The 21,058-nt window shown below is 37.6% G+C and overlaps 1 protein-coding gene across 1 annotated transcript; it reads left to right on the forward strand.

The window, feature by feature from the left end:
- The first annotated feature begins 975 nt into the window (after positions 1-975).
- Positions 976-4,644, forward strand: LOC112000434 (WRKY transcription factor WRKY24). Its single transcript, XM_024032554.2, has 5 exons — positions 976-1,445; positions 1,929-2,117; positions 2,218-2,879; positions 3,174-3,335; positions 3,817-4,644. The coding sequence occupies exons 1-5, from the start codon at positions 1,110-1,112 to the stop codon at positions 4,274-4,276; spliced, it is 1,809 nt and encodes a 602-aa protein (XP_023888322.2). The 5' UTR covers positions 976-1,109; the 3' UTR covers positions 4,277-4,644.
- Positions 4,645-21,058: the final 16,414 nt, after the last annotated feature.

A 21,058-nucleotide genomic window follows, 5' to 3' on the forward strand; every position in this document is an offset into this window, starting at 1 on the left:
TAATCTAATTCTTACTCTTTAGAATAGGGTTGCGGTTTTCTCAAAAAAAGAAAAGAAACAAAGAATACGGTTGCGGTTTTTTCTTCAATGTTAATCATTACATGATGCATTTTGGCACTAGGAATGCACAAAACGTTTTTGCACGATCCACATGAAAACTTCACATGAAAAAATCTAAAAGAAACTCTACAAAACTATTCACCAATAAATAAGCAAATTAAAGCATCAATCATTCCGTATATTAAGCAAGCACCATTCTTTCTTAATATGGTTAAAAAACTAAAAACTGAAAAAACAAACTGCTTAATATTAGTAGCTGTTAAAAGTTTACGGGTATTGGTTTAGAAATTATTTTTAACGAAAAAAAAAAAATAACTAACTTTCTTGACAGTTTTTTAATGAGTAATATTTAGGTATTTTTGGAATATGGAGGATGTTAGAATGATATTTTATTCTTTCATATTCATGGCGAGTTCTATTCAATAAAATTATAGTAGGGTTTATCATGAATATGAGAGAAGGAAATACTATTTATTCATATTCTAAAAATATCTAATAATTTTTCATTTTTTATAATTTTCACAAGAATAATATTAATTTTTTTTAAAAATGATTCATATCCAAATACCCTAAAACCACGCATTATCAGATAAATAAATCCACATTTACGAGCGAAAGTAGCTGAACATACGGAGGCGAGCATGAAACCACAGCACCCTAGCCAGTTGCCAGCCATAGAAAACAACAGCTCCTACCAATTACTAGAAAGATATCTGAGTGTCAGCCGCCATCCAGTCAAACCCACGAGTTTTGACCCAAAAAAATAAAATAAAAATGGTGTAATATAAACACACACAATTTTTTATTTCATTTTTAAAATTTTTTCCACGGTCAAACTTCACCCTTAGTTTCCCAGAAAGATCCCAATAAAGAAAAGCAAGGCACAAACTTGTACAATACGTGACCATTTTCTTCACCTCCTCTCTAATATCTATCTCTCTGTGTCCCAATTGTTTTTATATCTTAGCTTTCTGCTGTACCATAAAGCTTTTCCTCATCAAACACGACCAAAGAAAGACCCTCTTTCTGTTTTTGATTTTACTATTTCTATGGCTTCCTCTTCTGGGAGCTTGGATACCTCAGCTAACTCACACCCGGCTAGCTTCACTTTCTCTACTCACCCTTTCATGACAACCTCTTTCTCTGACCTCCTTGCCTCACCCAACGATATTGATGACCATAACACAACTTTAGAGAATAGAAATCGTAGCTTGTCAGATCGTATAGCTGAGAGAACTGGGTCGGGTGTGCCTAAATTCAAGTCAATCCCACCTCCTTTGCCCATTTCTCCACCTGCTGTGTCTCCAAGTTCTTACTTTGCTATCCCAGCTGGGTTGAGCCCAGCTGAGCTCTTGGACTCCCCTGTTCTTCTCAACACTTCTAACGTAAGGCTTTTTTTTTTCTTTTTTTTTTTGTGTCTGTGTTAGAGTTTCTGTTTTGCTTTTTGTGTAACAAATCCTTTTAGGTTGTTTGAAAAAATTGAGAGAAATGAAAGATTAAAAAAAAGAAAAAAAAGAAGAGATATGTTTGAAGGCTGTTCTGTTTTAGAGGAAATGAAGGAACTTAATCTGAGTCAAGTCAAATTATTATGTATGACTCAGTTGACTTGGAGGTTTTTTCGTTGTTTTCTTTCGGACCAACATAAATTCATGGTTATTAACAATCAAATTAAGGAAGCATAGGCTTAAGTCAAGGTCATGTCTTTCAAAATTCTGTTTTCGGTTACCTAAATGTGGTGCTAAATTAATTAATGGGGTTCTTTGTTCCTCTTTTGTCTTGTTGAATCTAATCTAGTTTGCCTAATTATTATCTCCTTTGCCATAATTGGTTGATGGGCTTTTGCTCTTTTTCTGTTTATATATATACAGATTCTGCCATCTCCAACAACGGGAACATTCCCTGCTCAGGCCTTCAATTGGAGGAGTAATTTTATCAACCAGCAGCAGAATGTTAAACAAGAAAACAAAAACTACTCAGATTTCTCTTTCCAAACCCAACAAAGGCCTCCTTTATCATCAACAACAAATTATCAGCCTTCAAATACTGCGATTCAATCTGTATGTAACAAATTTTTAATACACTTGCCAGTCCAGGTTTCTTCGTTTTCCTTCTCTTTAATTTTCATTAACAATCTTTTAATTTGTTACAAATTTTCAGGTACAGCCACAAGCCTGGAGTTTCCAAGAACCCACCAAGCAGGATGATTTTTCCACAGGAAAGAGTATGGTAAAGGCTGAATTCGGTTCAATGCAGGGCTATTCCTCTGATATCACCACCATAACAAGTAACACTCAAAGCAATAACAACAACAACAACATCAACAACAGTGGGCTCCAATCAGAGTATGGTAATTATCACCGACAGCCTCAACAGCCTCAAACACTGAGTAGGAGGTCTGATGATGGGTACAATTGGAGGAAATATGGTCAAAAACAAGTTAAAGGAAGTGAAAATCCTAGAAGTTATTACAAGTGCACATACCCCAATTGCCCAACAAAGAAGAAAGTTGAGAGGTCCTTAGATGGGCAAATTACTGAGATAGTTTACAAGGGTAGTCATAACCATCCCAAGCCTCAGTCTACTAGGAGATCATCCTCATCATCCTCAGCTTCTTCTCATGCCATTCAAGTTTCTAATTCTTCCTCCCATGAACTTCATGATCAGTCATATGCCACCCTTGGTAATGGACATATGGATTCGGTTGCAACCCCGGAAAACTCTTCCATATCGATGGGGGATGAGGATTTTGATCAGAGTTCACAAAAGAGTAAGTCCGCAGGAGATGACTATGATGAGGATGAGCCCGATGCCAAAAGATGGTAAGTTTCATAGATTAGTTTTGGATGGAGTTTACCTCTAAACCAAAGGAAAGTTCCTCTAATCCATGGCGATTCAAATTACCATCCACTTTTAGTTACATGACTTAGCTAAAGAGTTATGTCATTTAATATATGTGGATGATTTTATGAATCAAATAATGGGTTGGAAGAGATTTTTCCAAAATTGGTTTTAAAAAAACATTGTGTTTAATTAGTTTGTGTAAATTTTTTCTTTTATATAGTATGGTTGGATGGGTTTGGTCTGATAATTTTATGTATCCTTTAATTGTCCAGGAAAAAAGAGGGTGAAAATGAAGGTATTTCAGCAGCCGGGAGCAGAACAGTGAGGGAACCTAGAGTTGTAGTTCAGACAACTAGTGATATAGATATTTTAGATGATGGATATCGTTGGAGGAAATATGGGCAGAAAGTGGTCAAGGGAAATCCAAACCCAAGGTAGCGCTTACTTTTCATTTTACTTTTAATTAATTTGTCAAACTTTTCAAGGTTTTATTTTACATTCAAAGTTCTAGAATCATTATTCCATAACACTTACATTCTTGACTCTTATATTCGTACCGCTATGCTCTCAATGTCTTGTTACTTGAACACCTTATTTAAAAGACTAGTCCATCTTTTTGGTCGGTTTGGGCCATTTGCATATTTCAAAAGTGATGCATTTTGGCTTAAAAGTTTCTTTGATTGATTGATTGATTCTTTTCAAAAAAAAAAAAAAAAAAAGTTTCTTGATTGTGTGTGCTTTATTCTTAGCACTCGATGGATTTATTGAATTAAAAAACCCAAAATTTAGGCTGAACTTTCTCACTCAAAACTTTTGAACACTCACTTTTGCTTACTGGGGTATGTTTTGCCTAGCCTGCCTTGGCCCTGAAGTTGTAATTTTCTAATCTTGAGTTTACTTGTACACAAATTGTAGGAGCTACTACAAGTGCACACATCCAGGGTGTCCAGTGAGAAAGCATGTTGAGCGAGCATCTCATGATCTAAGGGCAGTGATCACAACCTATGAGGGGAAGCACAACCATGATGTTCCCGCAGCCCGTGGTAGTGGCAGCCATTCTGTCAATAGGCCTTTGCCAATCAACAATAATAACAACATTAGTGCTGCCACAGCAGTTAGGCCTTCAGCCATAACCCATCAAACTAACAATTCTGTGAACAACCACCATCTTCACAATCTAAGACTACCAACATCTGAAGGGCAAGCACCCTTCACCTTGGAGATGTTGCATAGCCCTGGGAGCTTCGTCTACTCGGGTTTCGGGAATGCCATTGATTCTTACATGAACCAACAACAAGAAGTCACAGACAATGTGTATTCTAGAGCCAAAGAAGAACCAAGGGATGACATGTTTTACGAAACTTTGCTTGCATAGACTTTGGAATTGCAAGGTTCTGACTTAAAAAAGAAAAACAAATATTGAGGGAGTAGGAGCAAAAGTGCAAAACAAAATAAGAAGCGCAGGTCCATTCAATTTATTGCAAATTTGTTTGTTTTTGTTGTATATTTATACACGGATTGGTTTTTGTATATTCAAAAATGTATCCTTAGATAAGCTTCTCAACTTATTTGTTTATTGTTTTGAGGCCTCCCTACCCTACAATTGAAGGGCCTCAAATCACTTTTTTGTATCACACATGGTAGTGATTTTTTTTTATATTTTTTATATTTTTTTTGTGCCTGGTTGTAAAACCAAGAAAAGTTGGGAATTTAATCAAAAGCATGTAGTTGTTGTTTTGAGCAGTGAAGGGAAAAAGATTGGTTGAATTTTTATTTAGAAACACTTTTCTCCTATCAACCAGAGTGGGGTCCATCAAACTAGTAGGGCCAACTTGAATCGCAGACCATAGTTGCTGATTAGAGAGTTTGCATCGATAATTTGCTTAAATCCTAATGGAGGGAGGGTTTGATTTGAATGAGTCAAAAATGTCAAGCTGGCCCAGCTGGGGATTATTTTGGTGACTTGGTGCACAAGTTGGTCAAGGTCAACATAAATAGCAACAGATGGACCTTCCAGGTTGCTCCCTTGGTGCTGGTTCATCTTAATCTTCTAGTACAATTACTTAAAATTACCGCATAACCCATTGTCCATGTTCATTGCACGGAGAGCCCTTAGACCACGGTTTTATATTTTGGTACATTTGAACGACTTTTATTTATTTATTTATGTTTCAATAGTACTATAGCTATTACGATGATGATAAGAATGAGACAGTTACGTGTGCAACACGGTGCATTTAAAAACAAAACTGGACTCCAATGGTCCCACACGGCCTGCCTACCGACCGACCTTAATAGCTTAAACTGTTTTATGTGTCTTCTTCTTCTTCCTATAGATCTGATTACTCTATGCTTTGTTATTTATGTTTTAATGCTTGTTTTTGTTCTGTACCTTAGCCCCCATTTTGTCTGTTTGTGTAAATGTTACCTATTTTTTTGGTTATTGTGGAAGGGTTGCCAACCCTTTTTTTTTTTTTTTTTTCTGGTTATTGACTCCCATTGGTACCTTTTTACTCCCTTTTAGGGTAAGACAAATTTAGCTCAAATTTCTATCTAGATTGTCCTAGACTTTAATTAATTTGTAGAAGTTCAGCTAAACGCAAAGCTGTATTGGAGTTTTTTTTTAAAAAAAAAAAAAATTATGAAAGCTGTATTGAAGTTGGCTATAGCCTATTAACATCAAAACATTTTAAGTCAAGGTCGGCAGTTCTCATGCACAATGACACTAATCATTCACAAACTTTATTCAACAAACAATGTATTTTAAGAGAAGTAGACTTGTTAAGATGCTAACACTTGTTATAATTCCAGTACACAAGAATACTGAACTCAATCATTACTCTATTTTAAAATTTTAAAATGCTCAAAAAATAGTCGTATTCATTTTTTATTTTTGAGAAATAAATGTGTATTAATTTGAATTGTTTGTTTAAACCCACTTGATTAAGTAGGTCCAAAGAAGATTAATGCTATTATGGTTGATAGTTGGATAATTTAATAAGTAGGCCCAAATTCCAAAGAATATATGTGCTATGGTAGGTATTTCGATAATTACATTAAAAAAAAAGTTAGTATAGAAGCTCCAACGCCCAAACCACAATAAAAAACCTAATGATATTTTGCATAATGACCAGTCAACCTTCCAAATCAACCTAAGCTGGGATTATTTTTTCCTTCTCATTTATAATGCCCCTAAAAACAAAAGAAAAGTTCAACCCTGTCTCTGAATTCAAACCAGTCTCTGAATTCAAACCAAAAAAGGACTGGCCCATTATTTACTTCGCTATTTATTAGTTGTAAGAGCATTCGCAGCAGTGAAGACAATATATTAGCTATTTAGCGACACAAAAAGTCACTTTATCTATTTTACCTACACACATGCTACAACAGTGAATCTATTTTAGTTTTCAACATAATAAAATAACATATACATCACAATAAAATAATATAATCACTACAATAAAATAATATATATATCTTACTACCAAAAAAAACAACCGAACTACTATCAACCACAGCCAAAGCCACAACCACACCCACCACCACCATCACCGGCCACAACCACCACCAAAAAAAAAAAAAAAAAAACCCAAAACCAAGGAACAAGCTACTGCCAAAGCCAAAATACACAAAACCCACTGTCAAAACCAAAATCATCCACCACCACCACAACCAAAACCTACAATCCCACTGTCAAAATCATCCACCACCACTACCATAGCCAAAATCAACTGCCACCACCACAACCACCAAACCTATATGAAAATACATAAAAAAAAAAAAAAAAAAACCTCAATCAGCGGGGGTTTGCGNGAAGGCTCTTAAAACAATCCTTTTATATGTTTAGGGTTTGGAGAAAAGAAGGCCCAAAAGCATATTCACGGATCCCAAGAAAATCATATTAGAAAATCTGATTTTATAAATCTCGACAGATAGCAGGTATTGAGGTAGCTATCGAGCAGGTGTCGAGTTTTAATGAATTTGCACTTCAGCTTGTTTTTTCTTGGACAGACTTGATGACTTCAACACTTGATCTTGAAACATTGTTTCTTAAAGTATTAAAAACACCTAGAACTACCCAATTACAAGTAGAGTGCGTTTTGTCAAAAGATTTAGCCAATTTACATAAATAAGTGACATATGTTCATGACAAGTGAGAACACATATGTCCTAACAGATTAAAGGAAAATAAGAGAAGCAAGAACATATGCCGGAATAGTGAGGGAAGGCATGAGGTGAGTCCCACTAAACTCTTCGTAATCTAATTCATCTATGACCTGATCAGTAAAAAGAATGTTTGGCTCCCACTAGCTGTACTCCATATCCATCATGGAACGAGGAGCAAGCATGAACACTAGAGGGTCCACAGGAACCCGAGGCGCGTCCTTCCCCCCTAACTAGTAGCACACTCGCCTTGCCAAGTAGATCACCCGCAATCCACCACCCTCAAGGGTTTGAGAGAGACTATAAGCAACTATGGTAGCTGCCTCTAAGCCCGGGTTAGCTACAGGGGCAGCTCCAACCTAAGGGCTTCACATGATCTGTGACAACACATGAAGTTAGAAAGAGAACCTTAAAAAAGCATGCAAATATTGAAAGCAATACGCTTCTAAATTACATCCTTAGGAGAGAGCCTATCTAGGTGAGCCTAAAGTAGAGTGATCCTCCTCAAGTCCAACTCAGCTCCTCTAGCAATGAGATCGTACTCCACAACCTAAGGCTAAAAAAAATGGTAGTGTAAAAGATTCAGAAATAACAATTTGCAAGATGACAGTGTGCAAGATTCAGAAATAGCAGTTTGCAAAATGATAGTTTGCAAGGTTCAAACACGGTACAGTTTGCAAGAGATAGATTAGCTATTTGCAGGATAATAGTTTGCAAGATATGGGTATGAATGCAGTTAGCAAGAATATAGTACATGGTCCTAACCTATATGGCATGTAGATGTATGACTATAAGAATGAGAATGCATGAACTCCAAGAGAAAAGAGAGAGAATTATCCTCAAGGAGCTTTCAAGGCCCCACTAGCTGGTGCAGTGTCCCTCACTTGAGAATGTCCAAAGAGGAGTAAAGGTAAGCTAAGCATATTGACCCCTAGTTGGCAGCTCGAACCCTCTCAAAGTCTCAGAAGAGGGCCAACCACCTTAAAGACACCGTCTGCCCACCATTGGCAAACAGGTATGCCCCCAACAAGTACAACAAAAAGACCTAGGCCATCCTAAGGCACTCCTTAGCCGTCCCTTATGGACGAAAGTCCTCCTCAGCAATTTTGCACCCAACCGAACACTTGACTTGTCCTCTAGACTAATCAGGACTTCATCAAATTGCAAGCCAATCATTATGATCATCTCCCGGCCAATAATGTGGAAGGTGTGGGTAGTGTCCCACCAACTCTTAGCCAAGGTCTGTGCCAAGACGACACTGGCAGACCTCTCAAGCATCAAACGGATAACCGGGTCAAAACTCGTAGCACGGACGTAGCCCCAAGTCTCCTCATTCAGAACATTGTACCACACCAATACTTGGCTCGTACTTTCCCTACCAGGATATGGGGTTGAGACTTGCAAAAAAGAATGTGATTAAATTCTTGATTAAGTGAAGGAAGCAGTGAAAAAGTGATGTTGGATGCAAAATAGGATGAAATGTGGCATGAGACATACAATTGAGCGCAAAGGTGGTGAAGAATGATGGTAAAATGCCAAACAGAGGAGAAAACAGGTGGAAAAGGAGCTAAAATACTAAATTAGGGTTTCTTTCTAGTGCCATGGACACACAAGAAAGACCCTGTGTACGTAGAATTCTGCATGCGTACATAGAGAGGATCCTGCAAACACATGAACTGAAGAGTAGATACGCATGCAAGAACAAGCCTGCATACGCATAAATCTAGACAGTGTATGCAAGAACAAGTCTGCGCACGCAGGTCTAATTTTGCACATGCAAGAACAAAAACAAAAGGTTGTTCTTCGATATTTTCCAAGTTTTCTCAACTAGAACTCAACCTTAACGTGTTTCTATCCCTCCTAGAGTGTCAGGTTTTTATTGAAACCCATCCCAAAGCATAACCCAAGCATTAACAAGCCTAAAAACGGATTAAAACAGAAGATCAAAGGAAAACTTGAAAAATGAAAAAAGTTTGAAAAACTTACTGATCTGGCTCGTGCACCCTCTGAGATGTGTTGTTGTGATCTGTAGGTTAAGGGAGGAGCCGCTGTCAGCCTTATCGCTCCATTCTAGGGGTTGAGATGGAAAGCATTAGTGGACAGGACGTAAGAACTTTTCCTAGACTTGGGTGAAATTGAAAGAGATGAGAGAGTTTGTGTGGGAAGTTGAGATTGAAGTAGGAAATGAGAGTCAGATTTTAGGGGAGTGAGAGAGAAGGCAAAAGCTTTTGTAGGGAAAAAGAAAGAAAAGAACTTGAAGAGTTAGAGAATATGAAGAGATAAGGGAGATAAAGAGAATGAGAAAAAAAATGGTTGGTAATCGTTGGAGAAAAAATGAAGAGGTGGGAACACACCAGATGGCTAAACTATGCGTAGTTTAGGCCTCCTCGCTAAACTACGTGTAGTTTAACAATTTGTTTTTTCAAAAATCCCCACGGAGTTCCTAAGAAGCTAGAAGTGCAAAGGAAAATTCAAAAATACATCCAAAATGGCAATAATATCCCTAGTAGATCAAAAAGCATTCCCAGTGGATCAAAAGCATCAAAATCATTCCCAGTGGATCGAAACTATCAAAATATCGCAGTAGGTCGAAAGCATCAAACATCCCTCAGTGGACTAGAAATCATCATGGATACTTCTTTGTGAGTCAAGTTCATCAACTAAATCCCAAGTAAATCTAGTACCATAGACGGACTCACCTGTAAGCCTAATGCATAGAAGTAGATCCCTCGAGAGTTGCAAAACAAAATTTCCTCAATAAAGTTGGTAAAACCCCATCGAGGGTGGAGTCAACATCAATCCTTAGTGATTTATGAGAAAGAACAAGATAATCATTTCCTCGGTGGAAGGAAGTTCCGTAGTGAACAACATACCATCAGAGAATCCCTTGTAAGCTACCCCTCTCCTTAGTGGGCCATACACCATCAAGACTTCGTGGTAAGTGGGAATCATCACCCAAAACAATTTTCAATAGAATCATACTCCCCAGTGAGTCTTCCAGCATCCCCAACGGATCTTTCATCTGAAAATAGTCAAGCAAGTTAGAAAGTCAGAGTATAGACCTTGTGCACATATACTACGAGAATAGAATATGTAGGCACAAATCTTATACAAGTTAGAATGTTGCACATATCCTCTGGGAATTGAATATGCAGGCACCAATCCCAAGTAACATAGAATTCGTGCACATTTCCTACGGGAATTTTACATGGGCACAAAACCCCATACAAGTCAGAAAGTCAAAATGGTGCATATATCTCCTGGGAATTAAATATGTAGACACCAATCCCATGTAACACAAAATTCAGGCACATATCCTATGAAATTTAGACCCCGGTTGATAGAATTAACAAGTCTTTAACCCAAGTTGTTAATTAGATTTATTACTGATGGAAATTTAGACCCCTTAAACACACAGATTGCGTAGCCTAGATTAATTAGCCAAGTTGTTACTTAGTCAAATTAAGCAATTCTAGGTTAAAACAATCTAAACAATCATATCAAGAATATAAAGCAGCGGAAAATAAATAACACAAGATATGATCACCCAGGAAACCACACGGTAAAAACTTGGGGAGGATTTGACCCACCGATCCTCAAGGCTAACCTGAATTCACTATGAAAGAATTGAAGTTCGTACAAAAGGACTACAAGCTCCCCGCTCGACTTCCTAATGCTACCCACCAGTAGAACTTCCTGACACGACCACGCGCAGGCTCCGAATCCACGGACTACTTCTTTCTTGAATTCCTCAATCAGCTACAAGCTCCCCGCTTGCTTTTCTTTTAAGTTCCAATGGTTGCAACAGTAATGATCTTCAAGATGTTGAAATAATCTCCACCATGAAAACCCTAAGTTTTGTGTAAAGGAAAGCTCCTCAAAGATCTCACACGAGATTCACACAAAACAGCAATGTATGAGCAACAATACAATATGGACAACCTTCAAAAACGTGGCTAGGGTTTTATTTATATACCTAGGGTAAAAACATAAAACCCTAAACGTTTAATGAAGTAGGGCTGAGTTGGAAATTCTGCAGAAAATTCAACCTGTGCGATTTTCGATCGATCGAGTCTATTCTTCGATCGATCGAGCCAGGCCGAAAGTCCCAAGTACTTCTGCAGCCACTCGATTCCAACTTTACAATATTAAACCAACTTTGAGCAAGTCTAAATAAGACTAAATACAATGTTTTGATCATGGTTTGCCAACATTACAAATTAGAGTTCTAAATACATAAAATCCTAAGACCTTAGAACCTAACAAACTCCCCCTTTGGCAATCCGTGACAAAACCCTAATTAACAGCTCAAAGTTTTACAAATAAAAAGCCCTTTACAAAGATAATGCTCATAAAATTCAATTCAGCCTAACTACTATCCATAGTTGCAAGTGTAGACAGCAGCTTAGTTGAATCAACCTGTATAATCCTGAAATACTCAACAAACGCATAAACGCATGTGTGACAGTAAAGAGTAAAACAACAGGTATAACATTCTTGTAAGATCCACACAACACAAAATAAAGACATATAAAAATGAACAAGTCATAAATATAAATCAATACGCAGTGAATCATAAAGCAACAAGAATCAATAAAAAATATCATGTATATCAATCAATGTTACTCCCCCTAACATGAATATCCCCAAAAATGATATACAAAGTGAAGCACATAGATACAATCTAAAAACTCCACAAGCTCCTCTAAAAAAAAAAAAAAAAATCTCCCCCTAACAACAAAAACTCTACTACAAGTCAAAACTCCACTCCCCCTTTTTGTGACGGAATGCCAAAGGGCAATCACAAGTCGCCATCAAAAGGAGGTGGTGAGGGTGAATGAAGACGCGCAAGATCAGCTCGGAGAGCACGCATCTCATCCAGCAAGTCCACCAAAATCTGACCATGAGCCTGCTGAACAGTCATGACAGTCTCCAAAGTACGACGAACATCAAAGTCGGCCGAAGGAGGTGGAGGAACATCAGCAGCAGCATCATCATCACCAACAGGAATAGGAATATCCTCACCAGCCATACCTGCAGAAGAAGAAGGAGGAGGTGCGCTACTAGAGGGCTCAGATCTAGGGTGTTTAGAACCAGCTCGAAGATGAGCGGCCCTCTGTCTAAGAAAAGACGCACCTAAAGGACCTATCACATGGACGGGCTCAGAGGAAGGAAAGTCACTAAGACCAAGATAGAGAAGAATCCTATGAATGAAAATAGGATGAACAAGAGCATGAGCAGTAGATGAACTCCTATAAACTTCGTTCAAAGAACGAAGAAAAAGATGGGGAAAACTAATAGGAGCATCAGTAACAAGAGCGTACAGAAATACACACCTCTCAAGAGGAATGGTGTGAACATGGGAAATAGGCCAGATCGAATGACAAGCTATCCGAAAGAACAGATAGTGCAACCCAGAGAGCTCAGCAGAAGTGATCCGAGGATCAGAACCCCACTGGACAGTAGTACCAGTGACGTATGACAAAACATCGCTAATCTCGGGAGACTCATCATAAGGATAGACAGGATGCTGGACCAAAGGTACCCCTAGAGCATCAGCCACTACCCGAGGAGTAATGGTGTACTCTACGCCTCGTATCCAACTCTTAACTAGAGTGTTGGAATCATAGACGCGGATAGAGATGTTCGAATAGAACTCTCTAATCAAGGCAGAAGGTGGAGGAGGATCAGAAATATCCACCAAGGGTAACCAACCCCGACGCTCAAAATTTGCCCTAATGGCAGGATCAAGCTCATCTAAAAGCACAGAACGCTCAGCCCAAATCTTTCTCTTAACGGTCAGTTTCTCAAAAATCTCTTGGTTTTCCTCACTCGGAAACCGCTCACTATCAAAGGATGGAGGGGGTGAAGGAGAAGGTGAGGGAACACTCCTACGGGCTCTAGTTTTCCTAGGCATAGTGCTAAGGAAAGGACAGAGACACACAGAGAAAAACACAAAGAAACAAGAGAAAACAAAACCAAGGGCAGACTGCAAATTAGCACAATAAATAATATAGAACAAAAATCTATATGATGCATGAACAATAACATGTTGTGATGCATGATCTAAATGCAGTGACAAATTAAGTTTAATTGAGAGTAATTGGACAAAATTGGCTTGAACAAGGAATTTCTATCAAAAATCCCAAAATTTGAAAAACCACTTGAAAATTTTGCAACAAATTGATGAATTAAGCATTACAAAACACAGCACATAGATTATAATGCTTAATTACACCAACACAACAAGCCAATTTCATCAAATTCTATCCAATTTAACAAAAGCCCCAATTCGGATCAAGAACAAACCCTAGAATTTTCAATTTTTCACAAAACACAAAATTGATCAAATTAACCACCAAGGATCATTAATATAATGTGTCCCCACAAAAACCCAATGATCAATTTCATAAAATAAGGTTTGAATCAACCGAAAATCCACAAAGAATAAAGTCCGAAAATTACCCTTAAATGCATGGATTTATGCATGAAATAATGAAAATAACATCAAAAGGAAGGGCAAAAGAGTCTTACCGGCTTGAGGAAAGAGAGATTTTGCAAAAACAACGGAGGAAAACGACAAAAATCTGAACTGTGGAGTCTTGCCAACGCGGAGAGAGAGAAAAAGTTTGAAAAAGGTTTGAATAGAACCTTTGAAAAAGTCAGAACTGAACTTTTAAAAAGCTTTTCCACGATATTCGATCGATCGAAAATTACATTCGATCGATCGAAAAGCACAGTCATTTTAAGACAAATGAGAGCACTTTTTCGATTGATCGAAAAATAGGTTGGATCGATCGAAATGGGCAGAGGCTCACTAAATTTTGGAAAAATCACAGTTTTTGAAAGACACAAGCCGAATTTTGAAAATAACTCCTCAAAGCATTAAATTGAAGAAACAAAATGCATGAGTATGAGATGGAATGCTTTTTCAAAAACCCAAAATTTTGAACCCAATATTCTTAAACAAATTGCAATCAACCTCCCATTATATTTTCTCAAGCAACAAATATGTTGTGCATAAATCTCAAGATATTTTCAAACTTGGTTGGTCAGACCAAAAACACACACTAGCATGTACAGTGTTTAACAAAGAGTAACTTGTGTCGTGTGTGATACTAGCAAAAACTTGAGATACATGTGAGGTGATATGTGAATAGCAATCAATCACAAAGTCTACAAAATTCATCACATAGAATTCAAAAGAGACTATCACCTAAAGAGTTACATCCTATAACTCCCACATCTCCTAGAACAAAAGCTTGCAATCATGTAAGTTTCTTGTATTTTTGCCTCTTATTTGCATGAGATGGCATTCAGCCTAATAGTACACACCGGTTTGAATTAAGTGAATTGGCATCAAGCCTAATAGTACACACCAGTTTTAATTTATTTTGAGGCTACACCTTATGTTCTTTTTGTGCATGTGCTACACTTTCTCGAGCACAGAATCTTATGATATGCACTAAGGTGTTCATGATTGGCTAGTGAACAGTGGTGAGATGGTTATTTATGCCTTTCTCAAAAGGATCAAGTCCGACAGTCAAATAACATGTGACTTCAAGATTAAGACAAAGTGATAAACACCATAAACATCTTTCCCACACAACATGCACTACAAAGCTCAAACTAGTAAAGTGCAATAAAGTAAGCTCATCCAAGCTAAACAAGGTACATAAGACATGTTATGTGTAAATAAATTGACCAACCTTGTTTTTCAAAAATCAAGAACAATATGTTCAACATAAATTTGCTTCCTTCTTTCCCTTTTTTTTTTTTTTTTTTTTTTTTTTTATTTAAAGGAAAACAAATAAATCCTAGAATGAAATGCATGAATGTAATGCAATGCAAGTCCTAGAACAAAGAAAAAAAAAAAAAAAACAAAGAACAATGGTCACAAAAGAATAGAGCAATGAAGCACAAGGACCATGTCAGAAAGACTCAATTATTTCGAGTCTTTTGCATCCAAAACTTTTTAGATGCACCATGAGCATTGGAGTTCTTATTCACATTTGAGTGATTCCCAACTCCATGATTGGAATAAAGGTTTAACACCTTTACCAATTCACCAATTAATGCCATAGGATCTTGTGCTTGAGGCACAGGCACTTTTGGTTTATTTGCTCTCTTATCAGCTTGAAGCTTGTAACAGTTAGGACGAATATGTCCAGACTTACCACAATAATGACAAACCCAAGCAGGTTTACCATGCATCTTGTCCTTAGATTTGGTAGGCTCCTTAGGTTTAGATTCTCTTAAGTCTACCCTAGTCTTCTTAGGTGGTGAAACTTCTACAGGTTTAACTACCTCACTCACAGGTGGTTTGACAGTATCACTCACAACCTCACTCACAGAAGGTCCAGAAGAAGAAGAAGGAACAAAAGTAGTGGAATGTGGTCCAGTATCAAAGATGCTTTCAACATATCCTAACCCAGTTTTATCAGAAGGATACTTTTGAACATTCAGCATGTGATCAAGTTTAGAACTAGCAGATCTAGCAACAGATAAATCATGTTCCAAAGTTCTAACTTTATCAAGCAAAAGCATATTCTCAGATTTAACATTATTCAAAAGTTCATTTGCATCAAACAGTTTAACAAGCAAATTTCTCTTTTCAAGCTCAAGAGAATCAATTTTCTTTAGGCCAAGATCAACTTTCATAGCATCCTTTGCAGCAATTTTGCAAAGTTTGTTATAGGCCTCTTGAAGATCTGCATCTTCAGAGAGTTCCCCATCAGAAGGGTTCTCTTCAGCAGATATGCCTTCATTGACTATAGCAGTAGCCGTGAAAGCAATGAAGTTTCCATCCTCGTCACCACCGGACTCATCATCAGAAACCTCATTATCACTAAGGGTTACAGCCATAGCTTTACCCTTAGTCCTTAAGAATGTAGGACATTCAGACTTCACATGACCATACCCTTGACAGCCAAAACACTGAGGACCCAAAGAGTTATTAGAAGATTGACCAGAATTTTCTCTAGGTTTTTCAAAATTGTTAACCTTAGTGGGATCATTCTTCCTAAAATTTCTAGGTTCAGCAGTGTAAGTACCTCTTGCCTTTCTATTTGTATTCCTAAGAAAGTTCTTAAAGTTTTTGGCAAGATAGGCAATCTCTGTAGCAGAGAGCTCATCATCAAATCCACCACCATCAACATCATCAACTGACTTAAGAGCCATTGATTTGGATTTGTTTACTTTAGGTAGGTCAGACTCATAGGATTGAAGAGATCCTACAAGCTCATCAACAGGGATGGAGTCCACATCCTTGCTTTCAGTTATGGCAGTCACTTTGGGTCTAAAGTCTTCAGTTAAAGATCTAAGAATCTTCCTAACAATCTTAGGTTGATCATAGATTTCACCCAAATTAAAAGCAGAATTAACAATATCATTCAGTTTGGCATAAAATTCATCAAAGGATTCATCATCAGACATCCTAATGTTTTCAAACCTAGAAGTTAATTGCTGCAGTTTGTTTATCTTAACTGCCTTTGTGCCTTCATGCACAGTTTGGAGGATTTTCCAAGCAGTATGAGCAACCTCAACATTAGAGATTCTCTTAAATTCCTCCATAGAAACAGCATTAAAGATAGCATTCATAGCTTTGCTATTGAAGCTTGCTGCTTCTTTTTCAGAAGTTTGCCACTCACTCACAGGAGTAGCGGGCTTCTCCCATCCGTATTCAACGGAATTCCAAACCCTTTCATCAATGGATTTCAGGAATGCTTTCATCCTTACTTTCCAATAGGCATAGTTGTTCCCATCAAAATGAGGAGGAACAAACAGAGAGTGTCCATGCTCCATGACAACAGGGGTCAAGGATCAGCTCAGAGATAAAAAATCTCAAACAAAAAAGAGCTACCAAGCTCTGATACCACTTGAACGGTTTTAGACCCCTTTAAACACACAGATTGCGTAGCCTAGATTAATTAGCCAAGTTGTTACTTAGTCAAATTAAGCAATTCTAGGTTAAAACAATCCAAACAATCATATCAAGATATAAAGCAGCGGAAAATAAATAACACAAGATATGATCACCCAGGAAACCACACGGTAAAAACCTGGGGAGGATTTGACCCACCGATCCTCAAGGCTAACCTGAATTCACTATGAAAGAATTGAAGTTCGTACAAAAGGACTACAAGCTCCCCGCTCGACTTCCTAATGCTACCCACCAGTAGAACTTCCTGACACGACCACGCGCAGGCTCCGAATCCACGGACTACTTCTTTCTTGAATTCCTCAATCAGCTACAAGCTCCCCGCTTGCTTTTCTTTTAAGTTCCAATGGTTGCAACAGTAATGATCTTCAAGATGTTGAAATAATCTCCACCATGAAAACCCTAAGTTTTGTGTAAAGGAAAGCTCCTCAAAGATCTCACACGAGATTCACACAAAACAGCAATGTATGAGCAACAATACAATATGGACAACCTTCAAAAACGTGGCTAGGGTTTTATTTATATACCTAGGGTAAAAACATAAAACCCTAAACGTTTAATGAAGTAGGGCTGAGTTGGAAATTCTGCAGAAAATTCAACCTGTGCGATTTTCGATCGATCGAGTCTATTCTTCGATCGATCGAGCCAGGCCGAGAGTCCCAAGTACTTCTGCAGCCACTCGATTCCAACTTTACAATATTAAACCAACTTTGAGCAAGTCTAAATAAGACTAAATACAATGTTTTGATCATGGTTTGCCAACATTACAAATTAGAGTTCTAAATACATAAAATCTTAAGACCTTAGAACCTAACAATTACGAACAAAACTTGTTAAAACAAACAAACATCAATATCATGTCAAAATCATGCAGTGGAAAAATAAATAAGACAAGATATGATGACCCAAGAAAACCAATGAAACAAACATGTTTCACAGTAAAAAACCTGGGGGGAAACCTTTCCAAAAAGCAATCCATTATAGTAAAGAGAAGTTTCAGATCTAGTACAAAAACTTTGTCCTTAGACTCTACAATTCCCATAGATGAACTCACAGCAGAAACCTTTTACCGCTTCAGAACCTTTGAACTCTTCAATATATGAACTCCACCCTTTGATGCACGAATCCCACTACGTGACTAACCAATTGCGCAAATCCAGTACGCAACTTAATCACCAACTAGAAGAAGATTGTTGGCTGCAAGATTCTTCACTTCATCAACAATGAAGATCAAAAAGCACTTGGTTACAAAACCCTAAGGCACAAAGACACAGTAGCTTCTTTCAAAGAGAATAATGTATCGGTCACCTTTTGCATATGTTCTCCTTGTATTCTCTTATGTGATGACCTCTAAAATAAGCCTTATATAGGTCTAGGGTTGTGAGAAAAGAAACCTTACACAAATACAAAAACATGGGCCGAAAAACAGATTTGAAAATCTGAATTCCCGTAACCTCGATAGATAAGAGGTGTCGAGCAGGTGTTGAGCTTTAAACTTCAACAGATACAGCTATTGAGGAGGTGTCGAAAAGGTGTCGTGGGGATAGAAGCTTTCTCTATCGATAGACCAGTTGTTGAGAAGCTATTGAGATTGCGATAAGAATCAGCTGAAGAGCTCGACAGATAGCTAGGTGTCGAGCAACTATCGAGCTTTAAAATTCAACACTTTCTCACTTGATTCTTGGACAAACTTGATAACTTCAAGACTTGATCTTGAAACACAGTTTCTTGAAGCATTAAAAACACCTAGAGCTACCAAATTACAAGTAAAGTGCGTTTTGTCAAAGGATTAGCCAACTACATAAAATATTGACATATATTCCTAATAAGTGAATCACATATGTCCTAACACCCCAGATGGACACCACAGATATATATCCTTTTTAAGCTCATAAGAGTACCCTTGTTTGTTTGTTTGAGCTCGTAAGAGCACATTTGTTTTTCTTTTTAGTGACTTTAGGATAGTGAGCCATTTGCCTTTTGCTTGCAATTGGCAAAACAAGTTCTGGGATAGCGAACTTGTCGTTACTCATTTCTCAAGCAACAAAGGTGGGAATTTAGACATACAAAATCCCACGCAACTCTTTGGAGTTGCACCCCGCCCCCCATGTATGCGTGATGTGTGTCATGTGCATGGGTTAGGCTCGAGCTATATGTCGAAACAAAATGTATTGTCTCTTATTCTTTTGATTCTATTAGTGAAGCTGATGGATCAAAAGAGGGGCATCTACAGACATCGCATTTTGTACCTCTTACGACTCGGGCCCCTATTCTCCAATGATGCTGAATTCTAAGGCTCAAGGTTGGTTGAGGGCCCAATCAGAAGTTAAATTGACTTGAGAAGTGTTAAAATGAAAAATATAACTTTTAATGAGCAAATAAATCAATTTTTGAAAAATAAGGGCAAAGGAAACCCTCGCTATGCACACGCAAGAATCAGCTTGCACACTCAGCTTTCTACATGCGTACGTAGGGCCGATCTTGCGTATGCATAGTGATTTCCAGAAACTATACAAGGCAAGTTTTTTGTATTAATGTTAAGTTTTGGAATGAATCCCACCTCATATGGAGATCGTTCTAAACCTTTTTTTTTTTTTTTCACAATATAAATAGCCTTACATGGTATATCTTCAAAACAGACACAAAAATCCCACGGGAAAACATTAAGATTCACTAGAAATAGAATCAAAGAGGGAGTTTTTCACAAAACATGCTCAAGTCAATTTTCTTTTGATTAGGGCCTTTTCTAGCCTTGAGCTTTGAGTTTAATATTACTAATCACTTTCTTATTTGTTTGTGAATAGATTTGGCTGAGGGAAAATGTTAAAAATCAAGCTTGAAGAGATTTTCTTTGTGGTATTAATCTAAACTTTTCTTTTTCCTTTTCTTTTCTTTTTATGCTATTGTTGATACCGTATTTTGTCCACACTTGATTTGCATGCCGTACCCTGAAAAATTCAAAAATATTATTTTTCTCCACATGGGGCCACGAGAACATACAGAATGATGTGGCGCAACCCATTTGGGCATCGGAGCACCCGAATTGCCTCTTTCAGCTAAAATGACCAAAATGCCTTTAGTAAACCCTAGGTTTAACCGAAGGTCAAAAGAGGTCAAAACCCTCACAAAAAAAATATTTTCCATAGTTTTACATCAAACCTGAGCTTCTCGGTGAGTTTTAGCAAATTTGACCAAGTTTAACCCTAAGTCGATCTCGGGTGGGCCCGAAAACCCTAATTTTGATTCGATTGTCAAAACGGGTTGAAACCAATGCCATTACAAAGATTATCAAATTCTCATTCCAAAAACTATTCTTGGGTTGAAATCGGAGTTAGAATAGTTGAGATGTCACGAAAACTGGGATAACGCACTGATCGATGCACCACTAACTTTCGGGAGCCATAACTTTTGATCCAACCGTGGGATTTTCAAGTTCCATACCTTTTCAGAAATAGGAATTCAAGATCTTTCCAAGGGTGTCAAAATCAACCTAATTAGGGACCCTTTGGAGATGGTGGCTCTACAAGGGTTGTTGCCTCGAAATTTGTGCTAGGGCTATAAAAAGCCCCAGGCACCCTTCAGAGCAAGAGGAGACCAATTTTTTTCTAAGTTTTTCTCTCTACCCAATTTTTCTACCTGTATTCCCCTCTTCAAAAAAAAAAAAAAAAACACAAAAAAAAACACAAAAAAAAACACAAAAAACACCTAAAAAACACATCAAAGCTTCTTGATTCTTCTCTCTTCACCTAAAACACAAGGTATTGTTCTTATACCCAATCTTCTTTTCCTTGGTTCTACACTTTGGATTTGGGGTTTAGGGGTGTGGATGTATCTCTTTTTTAGCTACCATCCTCATCCTCACCCTTAACCTTCTAAATCTTTTTCTAGCTTTTTATCCTTTCTTTTTACTTGAATAACATTATTTATTGCTTTCTTTAGCGTGTTTCTTGCTTTATTTGTGTTTCTAGCTTAAATCTCTTTGCTTTTAAGCCTTATGCCATGTTTCATGCTTAGATCTACATCCTTACATGCTTATATGTTTAGATCTACATG

The sequence above is a fragment of the Quercus suber genome, unplaced genomic scaffold, assembly GCF_002906115.3.
Source record: "Quercus suber isolate HL8 unplaced genomic scaffold, Cork oak 2.0 scaffold_85, whole genome shotgun sequence".
NCBI lineage: Eukaryota > Viridiplantae > Streptophyta > Magnoliopsida > Fagales > Fagaceae > Quercus > Quercus suber.